Source organism: Ceratotherium simum, chromosome 10, assembly GCF_057802395.1.
Source record: "Ceratotherium simum simum isolate JZ-2026a chromosome 10, ASM5780239v1, whole genome shotgun sequence".
Classification (NCBI taxonomy): Eukaryota; Metazoa; Chordata; class Mammalia; order Perissodactyla; family Rhinocerotidae; genus Ceratotherium; species Ceratotherium simum.
In genome coordinates this window covers 71,735,342-71,749,989 of record NC_141909.1, presented here as the reverse complement: position 1 = coordinate 71,749,989, position 14,648 = coordinate 71,735,342, and the positions used below count along the sequence as shown (strand labels likewise).

Below are 14,648 nucleotides of genomic sequence, written 5' to 3'. Positions count from 1 at the left end.
TATAACAAGAACGACTTAGAAGGGGAAGAGGAAAGTGATTGAATTGACTTAGTATAAGGAAATAGAGGGCCATTAGATAATGGAATATCTCATACACAAAATTTTTTACACAAACCTCAAGGTAACCACTAAACAAATAATCAAAACAAAACCTCAATGATAAACAAAGAGAAAACTAGAAGAGTCATAAGACAGAACAATCAAACTGAATTGGCAGTCCAAAACAAATGGGATAAGAAACAAAGGAAACGCAAAAAAACCAGAAAATAAGTGACAAAACAGCAACATTAAGCCCTCATATATCAATAATTACCCTAAATGTAAATAGATTGAACTCTCCAATCAAAAGATACAGAGTGGCAAGATGGATTAAAAAGCAACACCCAACAATATGCTGCCTCCAGGAAACACATCTCAGCTCTAAAGACAAGCACAGGCTCAGAGTGAAAGGATGGAAGACAATACTTCAAGCTAATGGCAAACAAAAGAAAGCAGGTGTTGCCATACTCATATCAGACAAAGTAGACTTCAAGATAAAACAGGTTAAAAAAGACAAAGAAGGGAAATATATAATGATAAAAGGGACACTCTACCAAGAAGACATATCACTTATAAATATACATGCACCCAACATAGGAGCACCAATGTACATAAAGCAACTATTAACAAACCTAAAAGGAAACATTAACAACAACACAATAATAGTAGGGGATCTTAATACCCCACTTACATCAATGGATAGATCATCCAGACAAAAAGTCAATAAAGAGGACCTATACAATGAGAACTACAAGACATTATTGAGGGAAATCCATGATGACATAAAGAAATGGAAAGATATCCCATGCACGTGGATTGGAAGAATAAACATAGTTAAAATGTCTATATTACCTAAAGCAATCTACAGATTCAATGCAATCCCAATCAGAATCCCAATGATATTCTTCACAGAAGTAGAAAAAAGAATACTAAAATTTATATGGGGCAACAAAAGACCCCGAATAGCTAAAGAAATCCTAAGAAAAAAGAACAAAACAGGAGGCATCACAATCCCTGACTTCAAAACATACTACAAAGCAATAGTAATCAAAACAGCATGGTACTGGTACAAAAACAGACACACAGATCAATGGAACAGAATTGAAAGCCCAGAAATAAAACCACACATATACAGACAGCTAATTTTCGACAAAGGTGCTAAGAACATACAATGGAGAAAGGAAAGTCTCTTTAATAAGTGGTGTTGGGAAAACTGGACAGCCACATGCAAAAGAATGAAAGTGGACCATCTGCTATCACCATTCACAAAAATTAACTCAAAATGGATCAAAGACCTGAAGGTGAGACCTGAAACTATAAAACTCATAGAAGAAAATATAGGCAACACACTATTTGACATTGGTTTTAAAGGAATCTTTTCGGATGACATGCCTACTCAGACTAGGGAAACTAAAGAAAAAATAAACAAGTGGGACTTTATCAGATTAAAGAGCTTCTATAAGACAAATGAAACCAGAATCAAGATGAACAGACAACCCACCAGCTGGGAGAGAATATTTGCAAAACACACATCTGACAAGGGGTTGATCTCCATAATATATAAAGAACTCACGCAACTGAACAACAAAAAAACAAACAACCCAATCAAAAAATGGGCAGAGGAAATGAACAGACACTTCTCCAAAGAAGGTATACAGATGGCCAATAGGCACATGAAAAGATGTTCAACATCACTAATCATCAGGGAAATGCAAATCAAAACAACACTAAGATATCACCTCACGCCCATTAGAATGGCTATAATCACCAAGACAAAAAACAACAAGTGTTGGAGAGGATGTGGAGAAACAGGAACCCTCATACACAGCTGGTGGGAATGCAAACTGGTGCAGCCTCTATGGAAAACGGTATGGAGATTCCTCAAAGAATTAAAAATAGAGATGCCCTATGACCCAGCCATCCCACTACTGGGAATCTATCCAACGAACCTGAAATCAACAATCCAAAGAGGCTTATGCACTTCTATGTTCACTGCAGCATTATTCACCATAGCCAAGAAGTGGAAGCAACCTAAGTGTCCCTCGACTGATGATTGGATTAAGAAAATGTGGTATATACATACAATGGAATACTACTCAGCGATAAAAAAAGACAAAATCGTCCCATTTGCAACAACATGGATGGGCCTGGAGGGTATTATGTTAAGTGAAGTAAGCCAGAAGGAGAAAGACAAACACTGTATGATCTCACTCATATGTGGAATATAAACCAACAGAGGGACAGAGAAATCAGTATTGTGGTTACCAGGGGCAATCGAGGTGGGCACAAGTGGTGAAGGGAGTCATATATATGGTGATGGACAAACAAAAATGTACAACCCAAAATTTCACAATGTTAAAAACTATTAAAACATCAATAAAAAAAATATTGCATAATGAAAAATAAAAAATATTACATAATAAGGAAACAAAAGTGAAAGCAGAGTTATTGCAGTATTCCAGGTGAGAAATGATGGTATATTAGAAAAAGAATAGTAATAATAACAATAATCATAATAATAGAGTTTACCAAAATGGGTCTATAATTAAATACTATATATATACACACATATTTTTAAAGCATATGCATGGGTACTGAAGTCAGCAAACATCTTTACAAAATGACTACAGGGCCGGCCCCGTGGCTTATCGGTTAAGTGCGCGCGCTCTGCTACTGGTGGCCTGGGTTGGGATCCTGGGCGCGCATCAACGCACTTCTTCTCCCGCCATGCTGAGGCCGCATCCCACATACAGCAACTATGACATACAACTATCTACTGGGGCTTTGGGGAAAGAAAGGAGGAGAATTGGCAATAGATGTTAGCTCAGAGCCGGTCTTCCTCAGCAAAAAGAGGAGGATTAGCATGGATGTTAACTCAGGGCTGATCTTCCTCACCAAAAAAAAAAAATTACTACGTTTCCACCTTGGAAATAAACAAGAGTACTGGATGTTACAAAGTATTTTCTTCAATTTTTATGGTTGTAAGAATATGTAATCTGTAGCAATAAACCAAGATTAAACAAAAAAACAATTAAAAATAGAATTACTCTATGATCCACCAATCCCACTTCTGGTTACATATCCAAAGGTAATGAAAACAGAATCTCAAAGAGTTATCTGCACACCCATACTCATAGCAGCATTATTTACAATAGCCAAGATATGGAAACAGCTTAAGTGTCCATCAACAGATGAATGGATAAAGAAGATGTAGTATATAAAGTATATATATTACATATACATACACACTATGGACTATTATTCAGCCATGAGAAAAAAGAAAATCCTGCCATTTGCAACAACGTGGACGAACCTTGAGGGCATTATGCTAAGTGAAATAAATCAGACAGAGAAAGACAAATACATATGATCTCACTTATACGTGGAATCTAAAAAAGTTGAACTCATGGAAACAGAGAGTAGAGGAATAAATTTAACCAAGGAAGAGAGTAAAGCGAGTAGAGACAGTAGAGCGGTGGTTACCAGGGGCTGAGGGGTGGGGGAATTGGGGCGATGTTGGTCAAAGGGTACAAACTTCCAATTATAAGATTAATAAGCTCTGGAGATCTAATGTACACCATGATAATTATAGTTAATACTGTATTATATACTTGAAAGTTGCTGAGAGAATAGATCTTAAATGTTCTCACCACAAAAAAGAAATGGTAATTATGTGACACAATAGGGGTGTTAGCTAACACTATAGTGATAATCATTTTGCAACAGATAAGTCTATCAAATCAACACATTGTACACCTAAAACTTACACACTGTTATATGGCAATTATATCTCAATAAAGCTGGAGGGGAAAAAAAGACCAGTGAGTGGTACAGATAAATTAAAACCTAGGCTTCTGGCCCCAGAGCTACACACTAAACCACCATGCTTGAGTGCTATAAAATAAACAAACCACCTTTTCTCTAGTGATGTTGAGGTTGTTTGCAGTTCTCCCTCTCATGAACAAGTTTCAGTGAACGTCACTGTGCACGCTCATCTCCTTGTGCATACATGGAATGTCTCCTGAGGGTATATACTGCAAGCAGAATAGCTATGGAATCCTTTCTCATTTGTTTTTTGAAAGAACAGAGCAGAGCAGATGCTGTTTAAAATTTCCTTCCTTCCTTCAGAAAGATTTTTTTTCTCTGATGGAATATATGCTTCATGAAGGTGGGGATCTTTGTCTCTTTTGTTCACTGCTCTATTCCAAGCATTTAGAAGAATGTCAGGCACATGAGAGACACTCAATAAATATGTGGTGAACATATGAATGGTTCTTGAATGTTAGGTTCTGTTCCCTTAATTATGCAAATTCTTTCCATAGGGCCCCAAACCGTGCGAGGAGAATTTCTATCTACTCATCTTGGTGCATTGAGAATTGTACCCAAACCTCACACTTACACCCTAAAGGGGACTGGGAGAGAGGATTCTTCTTGGAGCCCAGCACCTCCTCTGGATGTTATTGCAATTCCCCTAGAGGACTTGAAACTGGGAGGTAGGAAACAGTTTCCACAACCCAACAACCCTCAGGAGAATGGGGAAGGAGCGACAGCTGTAAGTCTTGGGACAGTCTCCCCTGAGGCCTGGTGTGGCCTGACCTTCTTGGTGCTCTAACCGCCAGACCAAGGCTGAGCCCTGTTCTTGGAGAGATGGACCTCAACCATCACCAGCCCCATGGATACCACCAAGCCACAGTGGCTAAGGAGACTCCAGTGAAGAGCTCCAGTCTGTCCTATGCTCACTCTTGCCCTTACCACTCCTGCCTCCAAAGTAGGGCATGTTTATGAGATCCAAAACCCGACTCCTATGGAGCCCTCAGTGCCAGTGTAGTCCCACTTCACTCTGTTTAGCAGAAATTCCTTTTAGTATCTTGCATGTGAACAGCACGCTTCCGTATAATCTAGCAGTGGTTCAGGTTTCCCCTGCGTTTGTGTTCTGTTGGTCAATTCAGCCATGCTCAGAATAGCAGAGCCAGAAGCACACTGACCTCAGTATTCACTTGTTTTTAGCTGTTTTCCCAAAATGTCATAAATCAGTTACAGACAACAGAACAGTGGCCGTACAGGAAAACTGTCACTTTCGGCTCTTTTTGACTGCCGCTTGAATGGGAAAGCAGCTGCATCTTTAATCCTTTTAGTATAATTACTGGGTGAAGGAGATGGCACATCAAACATTTTCATGTGTAAAACAAGGATGGTTTTCTTGTGCACTGAATTGAAGAGAACTTTGGGGCGAGTGGCTCTATTCTTTTTTTCTTTTTCTCTCATCCATTCTCTACAGCCCATTCATTCTTTTATATTTCTCTGTATGTGAATAATCTCCTTTTTGGTTTTGTTCTTTACTCAAGACCCATGCTGACATCTGAGCTGCCAACTCTTAGGAAGCTTCTGGCATTAACAAATCCATCAAATACTTAGTGATCTAGGCCTACTATGTGCCAGGCCTTCTGAGGAGCTGAAGAAAACAAAGTTCCTGATCTCATGGAGCTCACATCACATCTCAGGAAGATTAGCTTCTAGTGAAAGAAATAGATAATAAGCAAATAAGTAAGTCAACGGCAGGTGGTGCTAATATAAGGAAGAAAAGGAAGTCCAATCACAGGGCAAAGAATGTCAGAGAGACGCTGCTTTAGACAGCAGAGAGACCCCTCTCAGACCCTTTTCTTTGGCATATCCTTAAAAGTGAAAAGGAACGTTGAAATATCCCAGCTATACAATCATGCTTCAACAGGATTCCCTAACCACTGTGAAGAGCAGGTGTCGGTGTTTGTCCATGAGCATCCCTGGTGAGACCACTTTGTGTATCATGAAATCCAGAGTCTCAGAATCAAATGCATGATCCTCTGATCCTAACATCCTCATTTGTAAAATAAAAACAGCTCTATCTTAGGGTTACTGTAAAGATCCAATAAGCCAGCATACATAATGTGCCAGGCATACAGTCAGCACTCAGTATATGTGGGCTTTCTTTTCCTTCTCCATGTCTACCTTCCCCTTTCCCAGACTCTTAACCTTGATAAAAACAGAGAGCCTTCTCCCCAAGCCACATACATGATGCAATAGAGATCCTTATGAAGGAACAATTAGAAATTAGACTAATTTTTCTTTATCATACTATTTCCTCAATCCATACAGCCTAGATATCTTTAGATAACTTGTAGTGAAAATAAAGAATTTCTGGGCCGGCCCCGTGGCTTAGTGGTTGAGTGCGCACGCTCCTCTGCTGGCGGCCCGGGTTCGGATCCCGGGCGCGCACTGACGCACCGCTTCTCCGGCCATGCTGAGGCCGTGTCCCACATGCAGCAACTAGAAGGATGTGCAGCTAAGACATACAACTATCTACTGGGGCTTTGGGGGGAAAATAAATAAATAAATAAAATCTTAAAAAAAAAAAAAAGAAAAGAAAGAATTTCTTATTGGGTTCCTCTAGAGTCTGAATGGGCCTAGAATGGTGCCATTATATAGAGAAGAGTTCACTGAAAAGCCACAAGGGAACTAAGGCCCCAAGTTGAGTTATAAACATCCTACCATGTGAGCACACGAGGATGGACTTCACATACCCTTGGGAGTTGGATGTTGACTGCAACATCTCTCTCCAACACATTACAATCAAGATAAATATATGAATACTTATTAAAAATCTAAATCTCATCTCCTCCCATTGCCCCAAATGGTACCATGTTAATAAGAAAAATAAATACTCTGGTATTTTTTTTATAACATAAGAAACATATCATCAACACTGACAAATAATAAAATGTAGCTTCCCTACCCTGACAGTTGAAATCCAGGTAAACTTAGCCCTCTTAATAGGGCCTTTAAGTGTTTGTTCATTAGACAACAGATCAAAACCAATCTCACTACTCTTTCACCAGGTCACTCCCACTAGCCTCTTCCTTTGGTGTAGAAGAAAAAGCTCTGGACTAGAAATAAGGAGAATTCAACCCCATGACCTCGATCAAGATGTTTAACTTCTCAGAGCTTAGTGTCTTGGGCTTGGACTAGACGAACACTAAGGGAACTTCTTTTACATCTCCTGAGATTTTCCTATGAAAACACTCTTCCCCATTCATTTCTTCCTCGATTTCTACTGCCTCTCTAATCATAAGTCACACCTGCAATATTATATTGCCCCAGTTCAGCAGGGTCTTCTTCCACTATCCCAATGGCTCCAGGACCGCAATGGAGGTGAATTTCTTGTATAGTTGGGCAACCTTTCCAGTAAGTTATTATAAACACACTGCACTGTAGATTCTTACTCTGTTAAACATGTATAGCATTTATAGTTTTCATTCACCCCAACCCCCAGAGAGCGCTTTTGCAAGGACTCTCAGCAGTAGAGAGAGGAGCTTTAGGACCCACCTTAAGAAAATCATTAACAATATAAAAAGCTAGTAGTTTCTCCAAGTAGACCTAAGTGAATCAAGATCTGAGATGTCACCTGCCTGATACTCTATTTTCATACACACAGACTTGGAATACTGCAAACTCTCTATTTTGACCTTGCTTTTACTTATGAGAGCCCTGGCCTCAAAATAAAAACACTATGGTCCAGGTCTGCTGCCTAAGAGCACTGTGGAGCAAGTATGCTTTGGGGTCTAACTACTCACTACTTAGCTAACCTAATTCATCCCCTCTTCTCACTGCTTCCCGTATTTCATTGGTTCTAAAATATACCTTTGTTCCCATCTCTGTCTTATCACCGCCTCACATCAGGAAAGCATCCTTTCACTTTCTTGGAAAGCTCTAATGCCAAGAAATAATGAAAAGGTATTTCTCTTGACGGAAAATTCCATGTTATCCAGAGATATGAATGAGAAAAGCAAGCAAGCATTCTCAGGCCTAACCAAATCTATGTTACAAACCATTTATGATGGTACCAAAAGGAACTAGAACATTGCAAATGATGTGACATACACCAGAGCGTGATTTCCAGACTTTGCTTTGACTGATATGTAAAGATTCAAAACAATTCCAGGGAACGGACATAAGAGGTTGACAACTTCTAATTTTTCAAATAAGGCCATTAAAAAAAAAGGAAAGGGGCCGGCCCCATGGCTTAGTGGTTAAGTGCGCGCGCTCTGCTGCTGGTGGCCCGGGTTTGGATCCCGGGTGCGCACCGACTCACCGCTTCTCCGGCCATGCTGAGGCCACGTCCCACATACAGCAACTAGAAGGATGTGCAGCTATGACATACAACTGTCTACTGGGGCTTTGGGGGAAAATAAATAAATAAATAAAATTATTAAAAAAAAAAAAAAGGAAAGACTACCCTCTACTATTGCCATTTCATTTCAAAAGGACAATTTACGGGCCGGCCCTGTGGCTTGGTGGTTAAGTGCGTGCGCTGCGATGCTGGTGGCCCGGGTTCGGATCCCGGGTGCGCATCGAGGCACCACTTCTCCGTTCATCCTGAGGCCGAGTCCCGCATACAGCAACTAGAAGGATGTGCAGCTACGACATACAACTATCCACTGGGGCTTTGGGGGGAAAAATAAAATAAATAAAAATCTCAAAAGGACAATTTAGTGGTATATCCATGAAATGGACTATTATTCAGCCATAAAAAGTAACGGGGTTCTGACACATGCTACAACATGAGTGAACCTTGAAAACATTAAGCTAAGTGAAATAAGCCAGACACAAAAGGACAAATATTGTATGATTCCACTTACATGAGGTGTCTAGAGTAGTCAAATACATAGAGGCAGACAGTAGGTCAGAGGTTGCCATGGGCTGAGAGGAGGGGGGAATGGGGAGTTATTGCTTAATGGGTACAGAGTTTCTGTTTGGAGTGATAAAAAAATTTTTGAAATAGATAGTGGTGATGGTTGCACAACGTTATGTAATTAATAACACTGAATTGTACACTTAAAAAATGATTAAAATGGCCCAAAAGTGGGGGACATTTTCTCTCTCTCACACACACACACACACACACAGTAGAAAGCATAGAGGTAAACAGATCATCCACAGATGCTTTCACTGAGGTAGGAGGAAAAGATAGGTGCAGATCCAGGTGAGTTTGTCACTTCAGCTGTGGAAAGAGATAGTTCTGGATCATCTGCTGAGAGTGAAAGGGTCTTGGGATTGGAATCTTAGTTCTTCTATCAACTCTGTAGTCCTTTGTCCAGCTTTTAATGTTCTCCATGATCCAGCCTTGGGTTTACCTAACCAACACATTCACTAATATGAACCATCCACGTCAGTCAAGCCATTCTCCTCACTAGCCTAAGAGAACTTCACCCAGCTCTTTCCCATCTCCATCTCCTTATTCATGTTGCTAATCCCTTCCCTTTGTTCAGCCACATCCTCCCCAAATTCAAGGCCAGTTCAAGAACCATCTCCACATGGAAGAGATGCTCTCTTCCCTTATTAGCCTATCTTCCTAATGACCCTCAGAGACTCCCTGGCCTTGAACACCAATAGCATATAAGACGCTATTCCCCATTCAACTTTACTCACCCATAGTAGTGTATTGATTATTATTTTCCATTTGTTAGTCTTGTATAGGCTCCTTCTCTTCATCCTATTTGGTATATACCTTACTAAGCAAGTACTAACAGTCTTATAAGTACTCAGTGAATACTGGCATTGTTGATTAGTGAATAATAATTAACAATAGTTGGTATTTATGTAGCCCACGCATTCCACAGTACTTTCACATACATAATCACAGGATCATTGTTTACCACAGTATCTTAAATCCTCACAACAAACTTATTAATGGAATATTAGCTCCATTTTAATGAAAAAGAACCTGAGGTAATGAAGAACCAAGTGACCTATGCTAGTTGGAATGCTAATTCATAATTAGAAAAATATTTAATAATTAAGTAATTAATAAGTAATTAAAATCAATTGCCTTATGGATTTAAAAAGTTTCCTAGTGTATGTCCAACTGAGAATAAATCTAGGAAAGCTTTTTTATATAGAAAACATATTTATTCAGTTATTTAATAAATGCTTTGTCACACAGCTTGAGTCTACCTAGTCAAGTTATTTAACAAAACTATTTTCAACTTTAACAAGTTATTTTCACCTTTAAAAAGTTAACGAGTAATACATTTGTTGTAGAAAAATGAGAAAATAAGTCAGGGTGGAAAAGTCCATAATCCCACTATCTAAAGTCAACAACTATCAACAGATATCTATCTTTTCACACATTCGTCAATGAGTATATGTAGACCCCCTTTCTTTAACATAAAATGGGACTTTTGTGTATATATAGAGAGCTTTCTTAACAGGCTTCTTAACTTCACTGGGGGTGTGTGTGAATATATTTGCATGTCAAATACACATCTATGTTCCCATTAATGACTACATGACTTAAAGCCAACTCTCTATTTTTATGTGTTTAAGTTGGCTCACATTTTTTCTATCATAAAAAAACTGTGATGAACATTCCTCTATATCCATGCACTTGTCCAATTATTGCCTTACAACGAATTCCTGGAAGTAGGACTTACAGGTCAACGGTAAGAATCTATTTTTGAAATGTTTTTAAAACGAAATAGAGGTGATAAAACAGATTTAGGGGGCACGCTAAATTTTTACTACTCTGATGTACTTAAATTTTTAAACCAGACAAAACTCCAACTGTTGTTTTAATATGTCCAAAGAATTTAAATACATGGTTTCCACATTCCAGCCCCTTCAAACTATGAAAACATAGAGGTGAAAAGCACAGAAATCTAACATTGATTTGGAAGACAAGACATATCCTAATTTCAAAAACATTTTTATTATTTCTTTAATCAAATGAGAAATAAAAGTTAAGCAGAAAAAAGATGAACTTGCATCTGTAAAAATGATCTCCAATTTTTAAAGAAAAAAATTTTATTTTTCTGATTCAAGAAATACATGTTCATTATGGAAAATTTAGAAAATACACAGCATAAAGAAAATATGAATTTCCCAGAATCCAACAATACATAAGATGGCCTTACAGTTTTACTATTTTCTACACATGTGTATTTTTTAACAATTTGCCATTCTCCTCCTCTCCTCCACCCGACCCCCCAAAAAAGTGGGGCAGGCAGCTCCTTGAGGGCCCTGGCCTGTGACATCCATCACACCATTTCATCCTACTACAGGCCTCCCTCCTTAATGAGCTGTGGCCTGTTTCCTTGCTTACTTCCCAGATTTCTATATAAATGCACAACCCACCGCAAAGCAGTGCCAAGGCTCCTCTGCGCCCAGAACTGCCAATGCCCAGCCTAACAGAAGAACTCACAAAGTTAACTTCCAGCTGCCTTCTTCACTTCAGAGCCAGGCTTCTCCCCAGGAACACCCTGAAGATTTATCTCAGCTGATCAACATCTTAGGCAGTAACTAATATCTCTTAAAATTTATACAGCACTTTAAAATTTAACAAGTTCTCTCACACACATATAATCTTCACAAGAGCCCTCTGAAGTACACAGAGCAGATATCCCCATTTTACAGGAAAGGAAACTGAGGTGCAGAGATGTTGAGTAAAGATCATAGCTAGTGAGTGGCAGAGCTTGGATTTGAAGCCACAAATTGACTCCAAGATCAGAGCTCTTTACCTAGCCATTATTAACAAACCATTTTTAAGTCTAACAACTAGAAATTAAGAGCAAAAGGATCTTCAATAAATCATCTAACCTAATCCCTTCTTCGTATTCACATATAAGGAAAATAAGTCCCAGAAAAGCCAGGCAATCGCCCAAAGTCACCAGCTATTTCGTGACGAAGAGGATCTAAAGGCACAATCTTCAGACTCCCAGGCCAGTGCTCCCGTCAGTCGTCCCTAGAGAGATGTTCTTTAATAAGCTGGTCTCTCATCCGTTGTCTTCTCCTTAGCCAAATGTCAACCAGGAATTAAAGTCCTAAAAGTGTAGAACGTTAGAGCCAGAAAGGACCGTAAAGACCACCCAGGCCAACCCACTTGCTTTACAGATGAGGAAATGTGAGGTCCAAATGGCTTCTGATGTCCAATTCTATGCACCTTCCACTAATCTTACTACTTCCCTTCTGAGTAGAGACAAAATCTGACCAAAGACGTTTACTTCCTTCTTTGACACACAGTGTGTGACAGGCCACAAATCAGCAAAGCGAAAGTGAAACTAAATAGGATTTGAATTCAGAAGATACTTGGTTGGTAACAGATGTACCCATCATGACTGTATCACAAAATAACCAAGTTCTGCTGGGTTCTAACCAGGCTCCCCCACTCTCCACCCTCCACCTCCCTTCCCAGAGAAGAGAGAAGGCCTACTGAAATGTGCACGTGTCTTAGGCAAGAGTACCAGTGGCCGTTTGGAAGTCACCCAGCCCTTTAATCTGTGACAATGTAGCAACGTTGTTTTGCTAAAGGCTTCTACTCTGCAAATCAGCCAGGAAGCCTAATTAAAACTGGCAGTACATCACCAGATCTTTCACAGTTCCCTGACCCCCGAAGGACCCAGACCCTCCTCCCACAGTCTTTGTCTGTGTACCATCCAAATTAGCTCCTGAATGTGTGCTACCTTGATTCTTCTTTAGCAGCTAGATGGTTCTATGGCCGGCCTCATCTCTCTAATGAGATGGAAAGCTCTTTGAAGGGAAGGGACCACTTCTATTGAACACATACGACATGCCAGACTCTGTGCTTGGCAAGGTAAGATATGGCCCCTACCTTCAAAAAACTTACAGAAGAATAAACAAAACCATGTGCAAAACCAAACGCAGTCACAGATGTGTAAACAGGAAGCCAAGGAGCTCAGAAGACGAGGCGGAGGGCAAGCCAGGCAGGCAAGCCAGGCAGGCGGGCCAGCGTCAGCAAAGGCACAGTTCACCGTTGCTGGAACATCGAGGGCAAGGCAGGGAGCGGTGGAAGTTGAGGCTGCAGCGGTGGGCCTAGCAAGGTGGCGGCAGGCAACGAGCCCGCGTAATTCGCGCCGACCTGGTACGGGGAGGGCCGCTTACGCAACTCGCGAGTACACGAATCTGGGCGCCCAGTGCGAGGCTCCGTCAATGACGGCCCGCGGCGGCCGCGCCAGCCCCCTCCCCCTGCACCTGTGCGCCTTCGCAGCTGCCAAAGCAAACGCAGGGCAGCCTGACCCCGCCAGATGTGAGCGCGGGCCCCCCGCCCCGGCCCCCTCGTTTCTCCGCTCCGGGTAAAACGCCTGTTGACGCACTGTGGCCGGTGCCTGCGCGCTAGTGGGCGTCCCGGAGGTTTTCTCAGCAGTCGCCACCGGGGGTTCCTGGAGAAGAATCCCCGCGGGCCTCCCGACCCCGGGCTGGGGAGGCTCCCGCGCTCGGCCCGGCAGGCACTGGGCCCGGCGCCATCTGAGCTCGCGCAAGGCGCAGTGCCGGAATCCGTCCTCGGAAAGCGCAGCACGGACACACACGGGACGGGCCGCCCTCCTCGCCCGCCCGCCCGCCCGGCACCAGCCCTGGGGCGGCCCGGCTCCCCACCGCCAGGCTCGGGCGGGCGGCGCGGGGCGGGAGCCGCGCGGCAGGGGCTCGCTCGGCCGGGGTCCGCGCGCCTGCCCCAGGCGGGGTCATTACCTGGCCAGAGTGGTTTTCCCCGAGCCCGGGAGGCCGCGCAGGAGGTAGAGGTGCTTCCTAAAGCTGTGGCGGCGCGGAGCTGTCCCACGCGGGGGCGGGGGGGCCGCCGGCCGAGGCGGCTGCTGCTGCGGCCGCTGCCGGAGGCTCAGCCTCCCAAAGGATTCAAGGAAACTCTCCTCCATGGGGAGGGGGCTAGCTGCGAGAGCCCTGGGTGCCCCTTCCTGAAGTCACGGTCTTGGCCAAAGCTGTTGTTTTTGTGGCTCTCCGGCCATGTGATAGATGGAGGGGCGGGCGCTCGCAGCCCAGCCCCTCCTTCCCACCCGCCCGAACCGCGCTGCGTGGGAGGGGGCGTCCCTACCTGGAAAGCTGGGGACGCTGGGAGACCGACAGCTGGAAAACATGGGTGACGCGACCACCCGGCTCTCCCCCTCTCCCTTGCCTCTCGGTGCCCTTCGCCCTGAGGGGAGAGGGCTCGCCCGGTGGGACACCGGGACACTTCCCCGGGCTGCCCGCTGTGGAAGCCAGGCGCTCTGCAACAGCCCCCGGCCCCCCTCCCCCACTAGCCTAGACCTTGAAAATGAAATAATTTTAGTTGACAATTAAAAAACGTGAACAGCATTTTGAATAGTAACGGTAAAGATCATTGTCTCCCCCAATTTGTGAACCAATATCTGGCTGGTGTCCCAACAGCTAACACTACTATCCCAGAGCCTGTATCTTTTCTTTTTTTAATCCTATTTATCAGCCTGCCAAAAATATTCTTAGAAAGCTTTGTTGCCTCTACATAAAGTTTAAATCTCTTCTTCCTCAGAAAAAGCACCTGTTAAAACTCAAATTGATCTACGAACAGTAGCATAAACTAGGTCCTGAGAAGGAAGGGCCCCTGCCCAGGTACATCCCCTGTTGCCACCTGAAAAGACGTGGCCCCTCTGGGAACTAGATCAGCTCCCCAGGGAGAGGAGCAGTCTACTGAAACCATTCATAGAGAAGTATCCAGAATTAAGTTCTAAGTTCCAGGAACTGGTGAGCACCAGTTGGTTGATCACCACAGTACTCTCCAATATTTCACACTCAAGAGTGTGATAGAGTGATCC

The 14,648-nt window shown here is 42.6% G+C and overlaps 1 protein-coding gene and 1 non-coding gene across 4 annotated transcripts in view; both read right to left on the bottom strand.

The window, feature by feature from the left end:
* Positions 1-13,891, bottom strand: part of N4BP2L1 (NEDD4 binding protein 2 like 1) — a 33,333-nt gene extending 19,442 nt beyond the window's left edge. For 2 of the 3 annotated variants that reach the window (XM_087436228.1, XM_004435313.3), the window contains exon 1: positions 13,555-13,891. In XM_087436228.1, coding sequence (XP_087292354.1) covers positions 13,555-13,736 — 182 coding nt within the window. In that variant the 5' untranslated portion in view covers positions 13,737-13,891. The remainder of the gene's footprint in view (positions 1-13,554) is intronic. The other variant, XM_004435312.3, reaches the window with a different exon arrangement.
* On the bottom strand, positions 5,045-5,172 carry LOC147916174 (small nucleolar RNA SNORA16B/SNORA16A family). Its single transcript, XR_015553529.1, has one exon. It is a non-coding gene; the product is annotated as a small nucleolar RNA SNORA16B/SNORA16A family (small nucleolar RNA).
* Positions 13,892-14,648: the final 757 nt, after the last annotated feature.